The sequence below is a fragment of the Lactuca sativa genome, chromosome 4, assembly GCF_002870075.4.
Source record: "Lactuca sativa cultivar Salinas chromosome 4, Lsat_Salinas_v11, whole genome shotgun sequence".
Classification (NCBI taxonomy): domain Eukaryota; kingdom Viridiplantae; phylum Streptophyta; class Magnoliopsida; order Asterales; family Asteraceae; genus Lactuca; species Lactuca sativa.
In genome coordinates this window covers 139,469,883-139,485,252 of record NC_056626.2, presented here as the reverse complement: position 1 = coordinate 139,485,252, position 15,370 = coordinate 139,469,883, and the positions used below count along the sequence as shown (strand labels likewise).

Sequence of the window (15,370 nt, the reverse complement as noted above, 5' to 3'; positions counted from 1 at the left end):
TAGAGTTCCATCTTTTGCCATGTAGCAGTAGTTCTTTTCCAGCTTTGTAGACCCATCATCATCAGCAGTTGCTAGCATGCAGAGTTTGCCTTTTCCTTTGATATTGCTGATGGTTTCTTCTTCATCTCCGGATGACCAAACTTGATGGTCTCTTTTGACATGGGCCACGTATGCCCTAGCCTTTTCCTTTACCTCCAATTCTTGAGCCATTTTAAGGTAGAATGCTCTGTCTTTCACCACATTTGCTTTGCAATCTTTTGCCAAATGATTCTCTTTGTTGCACTTGTGACATATTACAACATCACTTTTGTCTTCTGAGGGAGTACCGGAGTCAGCGGTTTGAATGGACTGCGGTGCCTCCTTTGGTTGAGTATTTTGAGATTGCGGTGGTGGGAGAGAGATTTTGGGATAAAGAGAGTGATTATTCTGTGGGTTGAAGTTACAGTTGAATGGAGGTTTGTTGAATTGTTGATTTTTACGAAAAGAAGAAGGTGGTAGTCGGTTAAATTGTTGAATAACAAAAGCAATAGCCTTCTGAAATTCTTCTTCATCATCATACTCTGAGTCGGCTTCGTACGACTGTGGTGTAGTGTCATACGAGGGAGAGTAAGATTGATTATGTGGGGCTTGTGCTACGAGGGCGAGTGGTCCTCCGAAGTCAGCATAGTCTTTCAGTACGGTGGATTCTTGTTCTTGCAGTTCCCCGTAGAGCTTGTAGAGAGATGAGGAATAAATCTTTCTATCTCTTTGAACTATCATCTTAGCAGTAGTCCAATGTCTTCCCAAACCATTGAGAAATTGAAGGTTTGTTTCATGGTTACTGCGGATGGTGCCAACATTCGATAACTTAGTGACTATCAGATTGAACCTTTTAAAGCAGTCTTCTAAACTTTCGCCAGTATGAGCTTTGAAGTTGTTGAATTCATTGAGTGCAGTTGTGACCTTCTTATCTTGAGCTTGTTCTGAGCCATCGTACAAATTCTTGAGAACATCCCAGATTTATTTTGCTGATTTGTAGTTGATGATAATGTCGAAGTTGTCAGGAGCAACTCCACAAGAGATTTCATAAAAAGCGACAACACCATTTTCCATTTTATCGAGATCATCTTTGGTGGGACGGCTCATGACTGGTTGTCCTCCTCCTATTCTGGTTGTGGTGCCATCAGTTTGAACAGGTGTAAGAACAGGGACATGTGGTCCTTCTTCTACGGTCCGTCATACATCTCTACCAAGTCTCCTTAATTACCTTTCCACTCTCTGATACCAGTGGTGATATTCATTTCCACCAATATTGGAGCTTGATATGAACCACCAACACTGTTGGAAACATTCAGAGATAGTGTTTGTGACATTTTTTTCTTGTTTTTTTTGTTGTTTTTTCTAAGAAATGAGCTTCAGTGGAATAGAAGGCCCTTTGAAAATCAGAGTTTTGTTTTTCAAAAAGCAACCACTATGGATCTGATACCAATTGTTGAGAGAAAAACTTGAGACACTTGAACAAACGTTAGAACAAGTATAGTTACAGAATAGTTAATCTCAAAGGATCTAAAATCTCAACAATAATAAGTTAACGAGTTAGATAATTAGAGAGTTAGTTGCGGAAATGTAATTAAATATAAATGACAGTAGGTGATATATCAAGTATACACGTAAGTTGATTCATAACATGGAATGCATTCAGACCAAGTTAGTGAGTGAGATCACACTTAGTGATAAAGTCACAAATGACTTGCTCCGAAGAGAAGAAATAATCAGTTATGTTCTAAAGGATTTTGTGAGTAAGGAGAGATTTGGGATGTTGTGACAACCCAAAACTTTCCATTCTGTTCGACCATCCACTTCAATATGAGTTAAAACTATTTCTACTAACTTTCAAACTTTTTGGAATAAGTTTGAGTGTTTTAAAGTTAGTGCTTCAGAAGATATCAGGAGTGTGGATACGATAGGGTGTATTATGTAGCAATAAGTACCCAAAACTTCAAGAGTTTTGAGTTTACGGTCCAAAATGGTATTGGGACCGTAAACCCAAAAGACTATATAAGTGAGACTTAGTTATTTTAATCACTTTTTCACATTTCCAAAGACTAGGGCCATTTCTCTCTCAAGTATCATCCCCTTTTTCTTCAAGATCTTCAACTAGTAAGTGTTTCTTGCCCTATTATGTTTAGATCAAGTGTTAAACATCAAGAAATCATCAAAATACCTCAAGGACAAGATGTTCACGGACCAAGAAGATCTTCTTGGACCGTGAACACTAAAAGTGTGGCTTAAATGAGCCCAATGCCCCTCTAGACCTTTGAAACAAGCATCGAAACAACCCTTAACATGTTTAAAACTTAAGAGCATCAAGTAAACACCCAAATATCACAAGGAATGAGTGTTTACGGTCCAAGAATCTCCTTGGACCGTAAACCCTAATAAGGGTGCTAAAAGTGTGCCAAAGTGCCCCTAAACTCTTGGCAAACCTTAGAAGCAAATATAGAACCTTCCTTTGATGTGTTTAGCACAAGAAAACCACAAAAATGGCCCATGTTTAAGTTTTTACAGTTTGGGGAGCTCCCAAAACCGTAAACACCCCAATGAGGGTTTTAATGCCCTATACTTCTTCCTTAAGCCAAGAAACTAGCCTAGACCTTTACCTAGAAGGGTTTGACCATAAACCATTTGGGTTTACTACCGTAAACCCAAAGTCAAATGGTCCAAAAACCGTAAACCCTATAAATGGGTGATATGTTGCCCTAATCACTTCCTAAGGCTAAGACTTGAAGTTAGGATGCTTCAAAAGGACTTCTAGGACTTCAAACCACCAAATGGTCAAAGTACCATGAGTTTACGATCGTAAACTCATGGGTTTACCACCGTAAACTCAAGAGGATTTGGTTACAAAAGCGTAAAGACTAGTTAGTGCCATTTCACTTCCCTTTGTTGAATCACATGTGATTCCAACACCTAACCAAGGTGTTTCCTAGTCCCGGAAGGTGTTATCTTTCATATAGTTGTTTATAAACACTATATTCATGTCAATATGTGTCCTTATATATCATTTAGGACTTATTGTGTCTCAGGGCTTCATTTGTGGAACTTCTCATCCGTACGCGCATACCCGTTTGAATCACCCACATCAGGTGAGTTCATGCCCCATAATGAATCTTTTAAACTATTTTAACTGTTTTAATGGTGGGGGGGGGGGGAATACAAGTTGAACACAATGATAATTGTATTAATGTTTGTTATAAACATCTTTCAAAATGTTACTTATGTCATTTATAAGTTCTCAATACATTTTCAAAACTCTTTTAAAGGTTGTGTTACTTTATAGTTGTACAAAACTCCATTTTTAAAGTATAAGCATAACTTGGTAGATAAATGAGTCTTGTCATTAACAGTACAGTTAGAACATTAGTAAACTATTATAGGTATAGTTTAGGAGAATGCTATTCATTTCTTCTAGTACAATGAAGCACACAAGGAAACAATACCAGAACAGAACAAACAGTGAAGATAATCAAGCAATACCAGAACAGAACAAACAGTGAAGAGAATCAAACAATACCAGAACAAAACATAACAAACAAGTTAAGTTGCTATAGCATGATAACACACATACATGATCTAATTATACCAGTGAATCACTAACGCATTAGTGATAGTTATATTGGGTATACATTATCATATAACTTTAATGTGAATTACACGGCTTGGATGGATTTGTTGGGGTCGCGTTGGGTTCCCTCAATCTCTTTACATGAGAGCGTTTAGTAGGGGTTCTAGCTTTCACATTATGACCGTAATAAAACAAATATGTTTTTAGGTTAATAGTACCTCCGCATGTCATTATAAACGACATCAGAGTACTCACTTCTCCCATTACTTTCATAAAGTGTCGGTAACATTGGAAGGTTAATCTATTTTCTATTCGAGATAGTTATAAACTAAGGAGAATATACTTTACATTTGACAAAGGAACACTCGGGTTTAACTCAGATCAGAAGATGCCTTGGTAGAAGGCTACGATTAAAGGTTAGGATCATAGTGCTAGCTTTATGATTCCTTAATGTATATACTATAGAATACATATATGCCAATACATTCCGACAGCTAATAGGATGTGTGCCTTCGCTTCATTTCCTGTTCTCGTTTGATTGTGGTCTTGAACCGAGTTCCCCCAATCTATTATCTACCCAAATATATATATATATATATATATATATATATATATATATATATATATATATATATATTTATGCTTAGTATATATTAAGTCATCATTAAGGGTACCAAGTATGGATCAGGTTATAGGACATAGATTCAAAAGCACAGTTTTTCTAGTACAGAACTTACTTATCAAAGTCAGTATTTTTGATAGACAAAACTAGAGATTTCCTAGAAAAGGGCTTAATCCATTTTATTAAGCAGTATAGGTTTAAAAGACTTTAAGTGGGTTAACTCTATAACACCATTTTTATACACCATGTTTATATATAAAACTAATATCCGATAGATAGCTAAATGTGTGTTTTCCCCCGACGTCCTGTTCTCGTTGGATTGTGGGCTTAGGGCAGATTCCCCCAATTAACTATCTACCCGATATCAGATTATATATAGCAGTATAAATAAAGCTATTATAAAAGTAATCACCATAGTCAATATTTTACTATAAGAAATATAGGTTTTCTTAAAAGAACTCTTTATTAGATATAAAGGAACCATTACAAATAACTCCATGAGTAACAAGTGAATACACCAAGGTCATATATGATAACGATCTAACAACCAATGGAATGTGTGCTATCCGCCTTACTTACTGTACCCCGTTGGGTTGTGTGTTGAGGGCAGATGCGCACAATCGATTGTTTGTTTACTCCAAGTATATATAACTCGTACCCACTTAGTACGCATAGAAATGCTTGTAGTGTCATTTTACTTAACTTCCATTAAAGTAGGAAATATATGATTTTCTAGAGGAACATGCAAACTTTTCAAAACAGAACTTACAGCTTACATCACTTGTGCATATACGTTTCTAACCACATTTTTACAGCTTACTCAGATCACTAAAATCTTATGAACTCACCAGCTTAATTGCTGATCAACTCTTTCAAATAACTTGTATTCTCAGGAGACTATTAGACAGGTGCTCGTGCTGGGACTTCAAAAGATGGAGCATTATAGCTTCAAGTCTTGTTTTGTTATTTGTTTATGACTTCTATGTTTTGTGAACACATACATTGTAAACAATTTCTTTCTAAATGAAATGGTTGTTCATTACTTGCTTACCATATACATATCTCGTGATACTTAACATGACGTCCTCCACCCCGAACATTTCCACCGTTCCGGTTTTGGGGTGTGACAAAAGTAGACTAAGTAAATAGTAAGTAAGATTGTTGTTAGATGATGACTTCGGATGAGGTTGTTGATGAGGGTTTGACTGCGGGTCCTTGACGGTTGCGGTAGAAGAAGTTTAAGAGGGTCACTTCCATGTTTCCACAGCGTACCACTTGGTACGCTTAGTGTACTGGCTAGTGTTGGATCGGGACAACGGGTGCATACGCTGGGCATATGCTTTGGTACGTTGCGCGTATGTGGGACTTCCAGAAACCCTAAGTAGGGTGTTGCACCCTATATATTCATCCTTAACCTTTAGGGTTGGTCTCATTTCTTTTCCCTAAACCTCAAGAAAATCCTAAATGTCCCCTTAACATCCATTCTTGCATTTTGAGCTCTTGAAAAGAACCTACAAGAGAGTGAAGTTCATAGCTTGGGGGGAGACTTGAGATCTAGAACCCTTCATCACATTGAATGCTTCCTATGTTATGAAGTTCAAACCTTGACTTGTCAATGTCTAGTTTTCTTTGTGGGTTGATTTGGCACACTTTTGGTCCCTTTTGCATGGATTAATGGTTTGGGGCGTTTTGAAGGGATAATTTCATTAGATTTGACCTTTTTAGACACTTCCTTGGCATTAAGGTGCCAACTTTCTGGGGTTTTAGTCATCATTAATGCATTAAGCCTTTTATTAATTCATTTCTAAGCATAATAGCTTCATATAACCATGCATGATAAAAAAAGATAGCAACTTTACGTGTTATTTCAACTTATAGAACTCAAATCTACATTTTGGGACCTATCTTAAAGTATTTAGAGCTTAATAGGAATAATGTCTTAATAACTGAGTACGTTGGGCGTACAAGCCAGTACGTGCAGCGTACAAGCCCCAACGCGAGTAGGCTTAGTGTACAGTTGGGTATGCCTCACGTACTTAGTTTGTGGGCTTTGAGGTTTTGGGCTTCAAGTTTAGGCCACCTTTTTGAAATTATATGCTTGGGTCCTCTTTGGGCCATCTAAGTGTTGATGTTTTGGGCCAAGTGATGGATTGGAAGTTGGGGTAAGTTCCAAGCAGGAGTTGGGCCCAATTCGGAAAATTGGGCCAATTATGGGCCTTTGATGGTTATAGTGATTAGGCCTTTTTGGATCAAGAATTGGGCCTGGGTCTTAGCCCATATAAGTAAAGAGTAATGTGGCCATTTACCCTAATAATGGACTATTAGATTGGATTATTATCCAAGTATTAATTGGATGATTATTATGTTGTGATAGTGTGGGGATTTCCATGTGCCAATAGTCTGAGACTTTTAGTGGGATTCAGCTATGTGAGATAAGTTTTCTTCACTGTACTTGCGGGTTGAAGGCACCAATTCCGACCTATTGGATTGATATCCTGTTATGCATGTTTTTTTGTTGTTGAGATATGTTAGATTGGTATCTTGGTAGATTGGATGTTATTATGTTGTAGTGATCTGTTAGATCGGTATCCTGGTAGATAGGATCATGTTATGCTTAGTAATCTATAAGCTCTATTTTTATGTTTGTTGGTTGGTTAATGGTATGATTATTTGTTATATGTGCACATGTTTGGTTGGTGGTTGAGGCTTTACTGGTTTATATGAAAACCAGCAGGCCAGGGCATTCCAACCCGATGGTTGAGGCCCGAGGGTATTCCATCCCGAGGATGATTGGACCAATACTATGTTGTCATTCCAACCCGATGGTTGAGGGGCCTAGGGTATTCCAACCCGATGGTTGATTGGACCCATAGTATGTTGGCATTTCAACCCGATGGTTGAGGAGTCTGGGGTATTCCAACCCAATGGTTGATTGGACCCAGAGTATGTTGTTATTGTATATGTGTAATTTGGTTCATTGGTACTTTGGGGGAACTCACTAAGCTTTGGGCTTATAGTTTTGGGTTATGTTTCACGTATTTCAGAAGATCGTGGGAAGACAAAGGCTTGATCATGCACCCCCTCATGTTGTCTCTTGTGATTTTGGGAAAACACTAATAATCAACATGTTTTGAAAACTACAATGTAAACAATTATGATTTTTGGTTGGTTTCAAAATGTTTAAATTTTATGAAATTTATGGATGTTACACTATTGTCCCCTCTAGTGTAAGTCAGACCATAATTTACGGTGCCCTTTATGTATCTAAGTATTGCCTTTATATCTTGAAGATGTTTTATAGATGGCTTCTCCATAAAATTACTAACAACCCCAACATTAAATAAAAGATCAGGGCGCGTATGTGTTAGATACATGAGTGCACCAACAATACTGTTGTACTTAATGGGATCTACAAGCTCTCCTTCTTCATCTTTAGACAACCTCAATATGTTCTCCATTAGGCTCTTTGTATAATTACAGTCCATCATTTTGGTCTTGTTTAGGATGTTCTTCGTGTAAGATTCTTGCTTCAAGGTTATCCTTGTACCACACTGACTCACCTCGATTCCCATGTAATAAGTCAGTAAACCAAGATCACTCATTTCAAATTTGCCCTTCATCTCCAATTTGAATTCGTCAATATCATTTGGACAGTCGCTAGTAACCAGCCAATCATCAACATAGACACCTACTATCAAGACTGTCCCTTTTGCTTCCTTGTGTACACTGAGTACTCTTGATAGCATCTTATGAACCCCAAAATTTTTTGGTATTTTTCTAAGCACGCATTCCAAGCTATGGGTGCTTTTTTAGCCCATACAAGGCCTTTGATAGCTTGTACACTTTCCCTTCCTCGTTTCTTTTCTCAAAGCCTTCAGGCAGAGTTACATACACTTCCTCTTCCAATCTTCCATTCATAAATGCCAATTTCACATCAAGGTGGTGTACCCACCATCCATTCGACCCTGCAAGTTCCAAAATTACACTTAAGCAAAGAATTCCTCATAGTCCACTCCATGTTTCTGTACATATCCTTTCGCCACATTTCTCGCATTATACTTCAAAATTCTTCCATTTGGATCTCTTTTCACCTTGTAAACCCAGTTTAATCCTATAATTTTTCAGCCTTTAGGAAGTTTGACAAGCTTCCATGTGTTATTCCTTTCGATCGAAGTCAACTCCTCCTTCATTGCATTGACCCATTCAATCTTCTCTTTTGCGTCTTGGTATGAGTTAGTTTCTTCTTCATCTTTGATCATTAACAACTCTTCAAGGAGTTCAATTTCTTATATTTGATCATATAGTTATGTGAGGAGTCAGTATCGTTTTGGAGCTCCACCATTTGTGGAGATGGAAGCGGTGCTCGGTGTTCTGAGAGGAGTGTTCGATGTAGTGGGCAAATTAGACGAGACTAGTGAATTGGGTTTTACCAGGTTGATTTATACGACCTAACCTTGAATGCCACAACCATTTTGGGTCTCTTATTTCAGCTATCAAGCATCTTGAATTAACTTCTTCAAGTTGTATTTTGTAAAGGCGGTTTGGGGACTTCTATAATTTCATCAACAATCTCCTAACTTTATCATGAACCCATAGAATGGCTCCTTTATCCTAATTTCATGCCCATTCTCCGATAGTTGGCCAAGACTTATTATGTTGCTGCAGAAGTCAGGTATGTAATACACCTCCTGAATTTTTCTTTACTCCCCATTCTTACTTTGGAAAATTATGGAGCCCTTTCCTTCAATTCTTACTTTGGTTTCATTTCCATGCTTGACATACCCTTGTATCTCCCTGTTTAGATTACATAACTTCCGTCTGTCACCAGTCATATGATGCTTGCTCCGGTATCAAGATACAAAAGCTTTGACTAACTTGATTCCCTACCTTTCGTTTTTAATTGTGGATTCATATACTCTTCATTCAAAAATATCTCACCAATTTCTTCCTTATTTTCGAGAGACAACAATAGGAGTGGAGGTTTTTTGACCTCCTATATCAAATTGTTATCATGGTTTTTTTTTCCGTTTTTGGATTCTTGCACGCAGATGCGTAATGTCCATGCTCCTCGTAGTTGTAGCATTTCACCTTGCTTTTGTCTTGACTTGTAGATGCACCATGGATTCCTTCTCGTTGATGGAAAGGGTCACCTCTACCCCAACCACTATGACCACTGTCGTTTCTTCCTCCTCCTCTGCCTTGTCCTCGTGACCCTCCGACTCATCCCCGATTCACTTTTGATTTGGAGTCACCCTCTACTTTCTTCTTATTTCTTTCAGACCACTCTTGACGTGTTATTTGGATCTTTCTAGCTTCGCTATCATTGTGCCCCTTCATTCTTTCTTCATGTGCTTTAAGACGTCTAATTACATCTTCCACTGTCAGCGTGTCCAAATCTCCAAATTGTTATAGGGTCGAGGCAATTTGAAGGAATTTGCATGGCACCGCCTTGAATAGTTTATTCACCAATAGGCTTCATCTACAATGTCTCCCAATGTGCGCATAGTACTGACGATGTTGGTCACCTTCGCTGCAAATTCATCAATGCCTTCCATCTCTTCATGTTCATTGCTTCAAATTCTGCCTTCAAAGTTTGGATTTTTGCAGTCTTAAATTTATTTTCTCCTATGAACATTTTCTTCAGGGCATCTCATGCTTCTTTGGATGATCTATTTTCAGCTAATGACATTATGATATCTTCAGGTATTCCTTGGTAGATAGCCGCCAACGCCATCTTGTCCTTTTTCACCTCTACCATCGTGTTTGCTGTTCGTGGCTCAACAGCTTCCCATACACCGTGGGCTTGCATGAAAACACGCATTTTGATTGCCCATGCCCCATAATTTCTCCTAGATAACATCGGATAGTGGAGTGTGATTTTTCCATCTTTGTCACCATTGCCATTGCTTCCTGTCATCTCTTCACGAGATTGATACTTTGGCATGCACCAGGTTGTGCTCTGATACGACAATGTTGGGTTTACATGCTCTTCTTAAGGTTCTTACAACCAAATAGCAGGAAACAATTTACATAATACTAACATTAGGCAAAGGTTTGGATGTATTATTGATTCCAATAGAAGGAGAGAGGGTTAATAACAGCGTACCCAATGCTTGGGAATTTAAACAAAGAAATGCAGAAAAACTAGGAAACTACTAGCTACTTGCTAAAGACCATGGACACATCTGTCACATGGCTTTGATTTATTCTCCCTATTCAAATGAAATGTGCTATAAAAAATTGAATGACAACTTCTGAATTACTTCAACATATATATATATATATATATATATATATATATATATATATATATATATATATATATATATATATATATATATATATTGAGCGCTTTAGCCACTTGGGGGACTGAAGACAGTATCGCCAAGCTAGTTAAAAACTTAGTTGGCAATGCAAGGTTGGAGCAACAAGGCAAAAAAGAAGAGTACATTCAGGATGGAAGAACACCGGGCAACGCCAATGTCAGACAATGTCTTCGTAAGGTTGCCGATGGACATTTGACAGCAGTAGTGAAAGTTTTATGTTCTTCGGGGGTTGCTCCATTTGGGGGTGATACCACGAAGGAATTGGAGTATAAGCATCCATACAAGCCACCACCTTCCATGCCCAACACCATATTTTCAGAACCTCCCCTTATAGTGGATGTTGACAATGTCCTTGGGGGAATTAAATCCTTCCCTAAAGTTACCTCGTGTAGGAGAGAGACGGGTTGAGAGCTCAACATATTTTGGATGCCCTTTGTGGGGAAGGTTCGGCTATAGCCAACGACCTCCTGCGTGCTATTACATCTGTGGTTAATCTATGGATTGGAGGGAGATGCCCTTCGAGTTTAGCAGAATTTGTTGCCTCTACTCCTCTGACGCCGCTCTTAAAACCTGACAAGGGAATATGACCAATTGATGTAGGTACTATATGGAGACGTTTGGTTTCCAAGGTGGCTATGAAAGGTTTTGGTAAGGAAATGACCAAGTATCTCAATGATTTTCAATTCGGGGTCGAGGTTTCGGGTGGTGCTGATGCCATATTACATAGCGCCAATAGGGTGTTGGGCGAGCGCCATGATGAAGGATCTCTCTCCATGCTTACCGTGGATTTCTCTAATGCCTTTAACCTTGTCTACAGATCTGCGTTGCTTCATGAGGTCAGATTGAGATGTCCTTCTATATCCATGTGGGTAGAATTCCTCTATGGTCAAGCAGCAAGGTTGTATCTTGACAACACGCATCTTTGGTCCACTACTGGGGTTCAGCAACGAGACCCCTTGGGACCACTTCTCTTTGCTCTTGTGTTGCACCCGCTCTTGCATAATATTAGCAACAATTGCAAGCTTCTCCTCCATGCATGGTACCTAGATGATGGCACACTTATTGGAGATTCGGAGGAGGTGGCCAAAGCGTTGGACATCATTACGGTGATTGGCCCAAAATTGGGCCTTTAACTGAATATCAAGAAAACCGAGCTCTTTTGGCCCTCGTGCGATGGTAGGAAGCTACGTGAGGGGCTATTCCTGGCTGACTTCGGGAGGCCACATTTGGGGGTGAAACTTCTTGGGGGAGCTGTTAGTAGAGATGCTAGTTTCATTAGCAGCTTAGCCATAAAGAGAGCCGAAAACGCTGTGAATTTGATGCGCCTTCTTCCTCAATTGTCTTACCCTCAGAGTGAGCCCCTTCTGCTTCGGTCTTGTATGGGTATTGCTAAGCTTTTCTTTGGGCTGAGGACGAGCCAACCCGTTCACATGGAGGAGGCGGCAATATTCTTTAACAATGAGTTGCGCGGGGCCATTGAGGACATTGTGGTTTGTGGTGGCCCTTTCTTTGGTGACCTACAATGGCGCATTGCTTCCTTACCCATCAGGTTTGGTGGTTTGGGTTTATACTCGGCAGTAGAGGCTACTTCATATGCTTTTGTTGCCACAAGGGCCCAAACTTGGGTATTGCAAGACCACATCTTACGGGATAACGGCATATATGGTATGGATTCTGATTATGATGGTGCCTTGGCTTCTCTTCGTAACAAGCTTCTAGATTTTGACCTTAGCAGTTTTACTACTAAAGACACCTACCCCCTAAATCCCAGAGTACGCTGGCGAGTGCCCTTTTTCGTATAATTGTCCAAGATATGGAAGTTCATCTCGACATGACGGCCCGTCAAAAAGCGGTTTTTCAGTGCTTACGTGCACTACATGCCCAAGATTTTCTACTTGCTATCCATATAGATGGGATTGGCCAACATATGTCTCCTGTGGAGTATCGTACTATCCTCAAATATCGACTCATGATTCCAATATTCCCAGCTGACGAGATATGTCCGGTGTGTCGCAAGGCATGTTTGGACTCCCTTGGAGAGCATGCAATTCACTGTAAAGAACTCCCGGGGTTCAAATACAGGCACGATATGGTCAGAGATGTTTTTTTTGATATATTTAAGTGTGCAGGAGTTTCTACTAAGAAAGAGGCACCTGTGAATTTCTTGACTGACCCGACAGAAGGAAGGTCAACCCTTAAACCGGCTGACATTTTGATTTTTGGATGGGTCGGAGGGAAACATGCATGTGTGGACCTTACAGGGGTATGCCCTCTTGTGGGCTTGAGGGCAGGGGGTTTCACGACACGACTGGCTACTTTAAAAGCTGCTACAAGCAAAGTCAACAAACATGAGAAATCGTGCATGAAAAATCAACACGTGTACATACCATTTGCGTTTGATACGTTTGGTTTCCTCGCACCGGATGCGGTAGAGCTTCTTAATAGAGTACACCAGATCATGCATTGTAATGGTATATCTCCTAGGTCTATGAATGTAGTATTTACAAGATTGAGCTTTGCTATACAAAAAGGCGTAGCGGCGCAGCTTGTTGCCCGTTTGCCATCTCACTTGTTGTACGATGATAATTAAATCCATGTAACTAAGCAAAAAAACTTAATTGTAACGCCGAAAATTTCAAAACAAATTTTCATTTAAAAATAGTTGTTTAATTCTTAAAATACTTTGCTTAAAATCTCATTCATAATCGAATTACAAAACGTAACTCCATTTTCACTTGCATAATAAACCAGAATCCTCAAAACATGACTCTTTCTCTGGTGTGTACAATCGAGCTGGTGCCGTCTCGTGATCCTGAGAGAAACCTGAAACACATAACACAAAACACTGTAAGCACGAAGCTTAGTGAGTTCCCCAAAATACCACACATACACATATTAGCCACTCGAGGCTATAACTCTGTGGGTCCGTGGACCCTACTCTATGAACCCTCTAGTTCTAACTCGGTGAACCTTCCGGTTCTAACTCTGTAAACATGCACAACATAAATCACATAGAAATAATGCAGTACAACACATAGCATACAAATACTCTGTCACATAAATCTGGTTACCTACTCAAGGTAAAGTATAGTGAGAAGACTCACCTCGCGTATCTCGATAACTCGCAAATCCCGGAAATCACTCGCGCTCGATCCTCTGAGCTATAATCCTCCTATAACACAATATATCTCTAAGTAACACTTTCACAAATAAGGTTGACTACCCCTATCAAGTCAACACTGGTCAACTCCGGTCAACGGCCAACGGTCAACTTTGACCAGACTCGGCGAGTGCACTAGAGCAACTCGGCGAGTCTATACGTGTTCACTGACTCCCTAGGATCCTCTCTTGACATGTCTAGTACTTCCCTGACTCGACGAGTTCCACCTGGCATGAATCGCGGGGCCACCAGGACTCAACTCGCCGAGTCTCAAGAACAACTCGGCGAATTCCAGCTTGACTCAGTCCACCTGTCAACCCTCTCTGACTCTCCCTGACTCACTGAGTCAACCCTTAACTCGGTAAGACTACTCACTGAGTGGTTATGGACAATCTTCATGCTACTCGCTGAGTCTGTTCTTCGGACTCGGCGAGTCTAAGCCATGCATGAACTTAAACTCACTCCTGAGGTCAGATCCGTTCTAGTAACTCATAGATCCAGTCCTTCCAAGCACATTTATCACGTAAAGTTACAATCTTGGTGCTCATGCAAAGGTCCAAAGGCTTTATTTGATGATATGGTCTCTAGAATGTTATTCTAAGCTCATGGCCTCCATTAACACTCATAAAGCTTGAGGGAAAAGAGACTCTGGACCTCTTTGGGTCCAGATCTAAAGCATCAACACAAAAAGAGGCCAATTACTCCATGAATAATTCCACAAAGAAGCCCTAACTCTAAGATTTACACCAAGGGCTGAGAAAGGAACGAATGGTTACCTCAAATGAAGTCTCAGGACTCAGGAATCACTGGATTAGCACCTCCTTTGGTCTCCTCTTGCCTTGATCCTCTTCTGGGAATCCGGGCTGTTACAATTCTCCCCCACTAGAACTAGACTTCGCCCTCGAAGTCTCGCTCTGCAAATAACTCCGGATGTTGCTCACGCATCTCAAGCTCCGGCTCCCAAGTCATCTTGGACCCCTTACGATGCCGCCACTGAACCAAAACCAAGGGTATCTCCTTTTTCCTCAGAACCTTGATTTTCCGATCTCTGATTGCCACTGGTCTCTCAGCATAATTCAGGCTCGCATCCACCTGAATATTGTGACAACCCTATATTTTTCCAAAAGCATTGTAACGCTCGGAAGCTAATTACAACGAAATTAACCTCGAAAATAAAGTGTTCAAGTATCTAAGTTGGGATGCATCAAATATTAGGTATCATGCCAAGGTTTCCAAAAACATAAAGAACGCTCAAAATCGGGTTATATTGAAAAAATTATAACCACTCGTATATTTACGACACGACGTTAAAACATTATTTGACGTAAAAAGTAAAAATCTCAATGAAATGCATTTTAGCCTTAAGTATCTAAACCAAAGTCGTAGATCTCGTTGAAAGGTGAGCGTACAAAAAAAGATCGCCCAAATTGGACCTCGTATGAAGAAGTTACGAATTTTCAAAGTTTCACAACAGTAGTAGAGAGCTAAAAACTCGGATTTAAGATCGATTGTTATTTAGCTATCGCCACCTAAACGGAAGTTGAAGATCTCCTCAGTGATAATAAAACAATAAAAAGACAAGCGAAAACCGACGTCGAATAAAGAACCTATGAATTTTTAACGAACTTTAGGAGGCCCGGCCTATTAAAAATATATCA

At 39.7% G+C, this 15,370-nt stretch overlaps 2 protein-coding genes across 2 annotated transcripts; both read right to left on the bottom strand.

Moving 5' to 3' along the window:
• Nucleotides 1–7,339: 7,339 nt before the first annotated feature.
• Nucleotides 7,340–7,972, bottom strand: LOC111895369 (uncharacterized mitochondrial protein AtMg00810-like). Its single transcript, XM_023891453.1, has 2 exons — nt 7,475–7,972; nt 7,340–7,363 (listed from the first exon to the last, which is right to left on the bottom strand). The coding sequence occupies exons 1-2, from the start codon at nt 7,970–7,972 to the stop codon at nt 7,340–7,342; spliced, it is 522 nt and encodes a 173-aa protein (XP_023747221.1).
• A 49-nt stretch (nt 7,973–8,021) lies between these two features.
• LOC128133523 (uncharacterized) lies at nt 8,022–9,781 on the bottom strand. Its single transcript, XM_052770996.1, has 3 exons — nt 9,752–9,781; nt 9,102–9,219; nt 8,022–8,191 (listed from the first exon to the last, which is right to left on the bottom strand). The coding sequence occupies exons 1-3, from the start codon at nt 9,779–9,781 to the stop codon at nt 8,022–8,024; spliced, it is 318 nt and encodes a 105-aa protein (XP_052626956.1).
• Between the last annotated feature and the right edge of the window lie 5,589 nt (nt 9,782–15,370).

What these genes read in the sequence shown, in the direction of transcription:
- LOC111895369 (XM_023891453.1), bottom strand. Translation starts at nt 7,972, where the DNA reads ATGCTATCAAGAGTACTCAGTGTACACAAGGAAGCAAAAGGGACAGTC. An exon ending in TTAGATACATAAAGGGCACC is followed by an intron (nt 7,364 to 7,474) that starts GTAAATTATGGT and finishes TTTACATTGTAG; the next exon opens with TTTTCAAAACATGTTGATTA.
- LOC128133523 (XM_052770996.1), bottom strand. Translation starts at nt 9,781, where the DNA reads ATGGAAGGCATTGATGAATTTGCAGCGAAG. An exon ending in TTGATGAATTTGCAGCGAAG is followed by an intron (nt 9,220 to 9,751) that starts GTGACCAACATC and finishes AATTTGATATAG; the next exon opens with GAGGTCAAAAAACCTCCACT. An exon ending in AACGAAAGGTAGGGAATCAA is followed by an intron (nt 8,192 to 9,101) that starts GTTAGTCAAAGC and finishes TGGAACTTGCAG; the next exon opens with GGTCGAATGGATGGTGGGTA.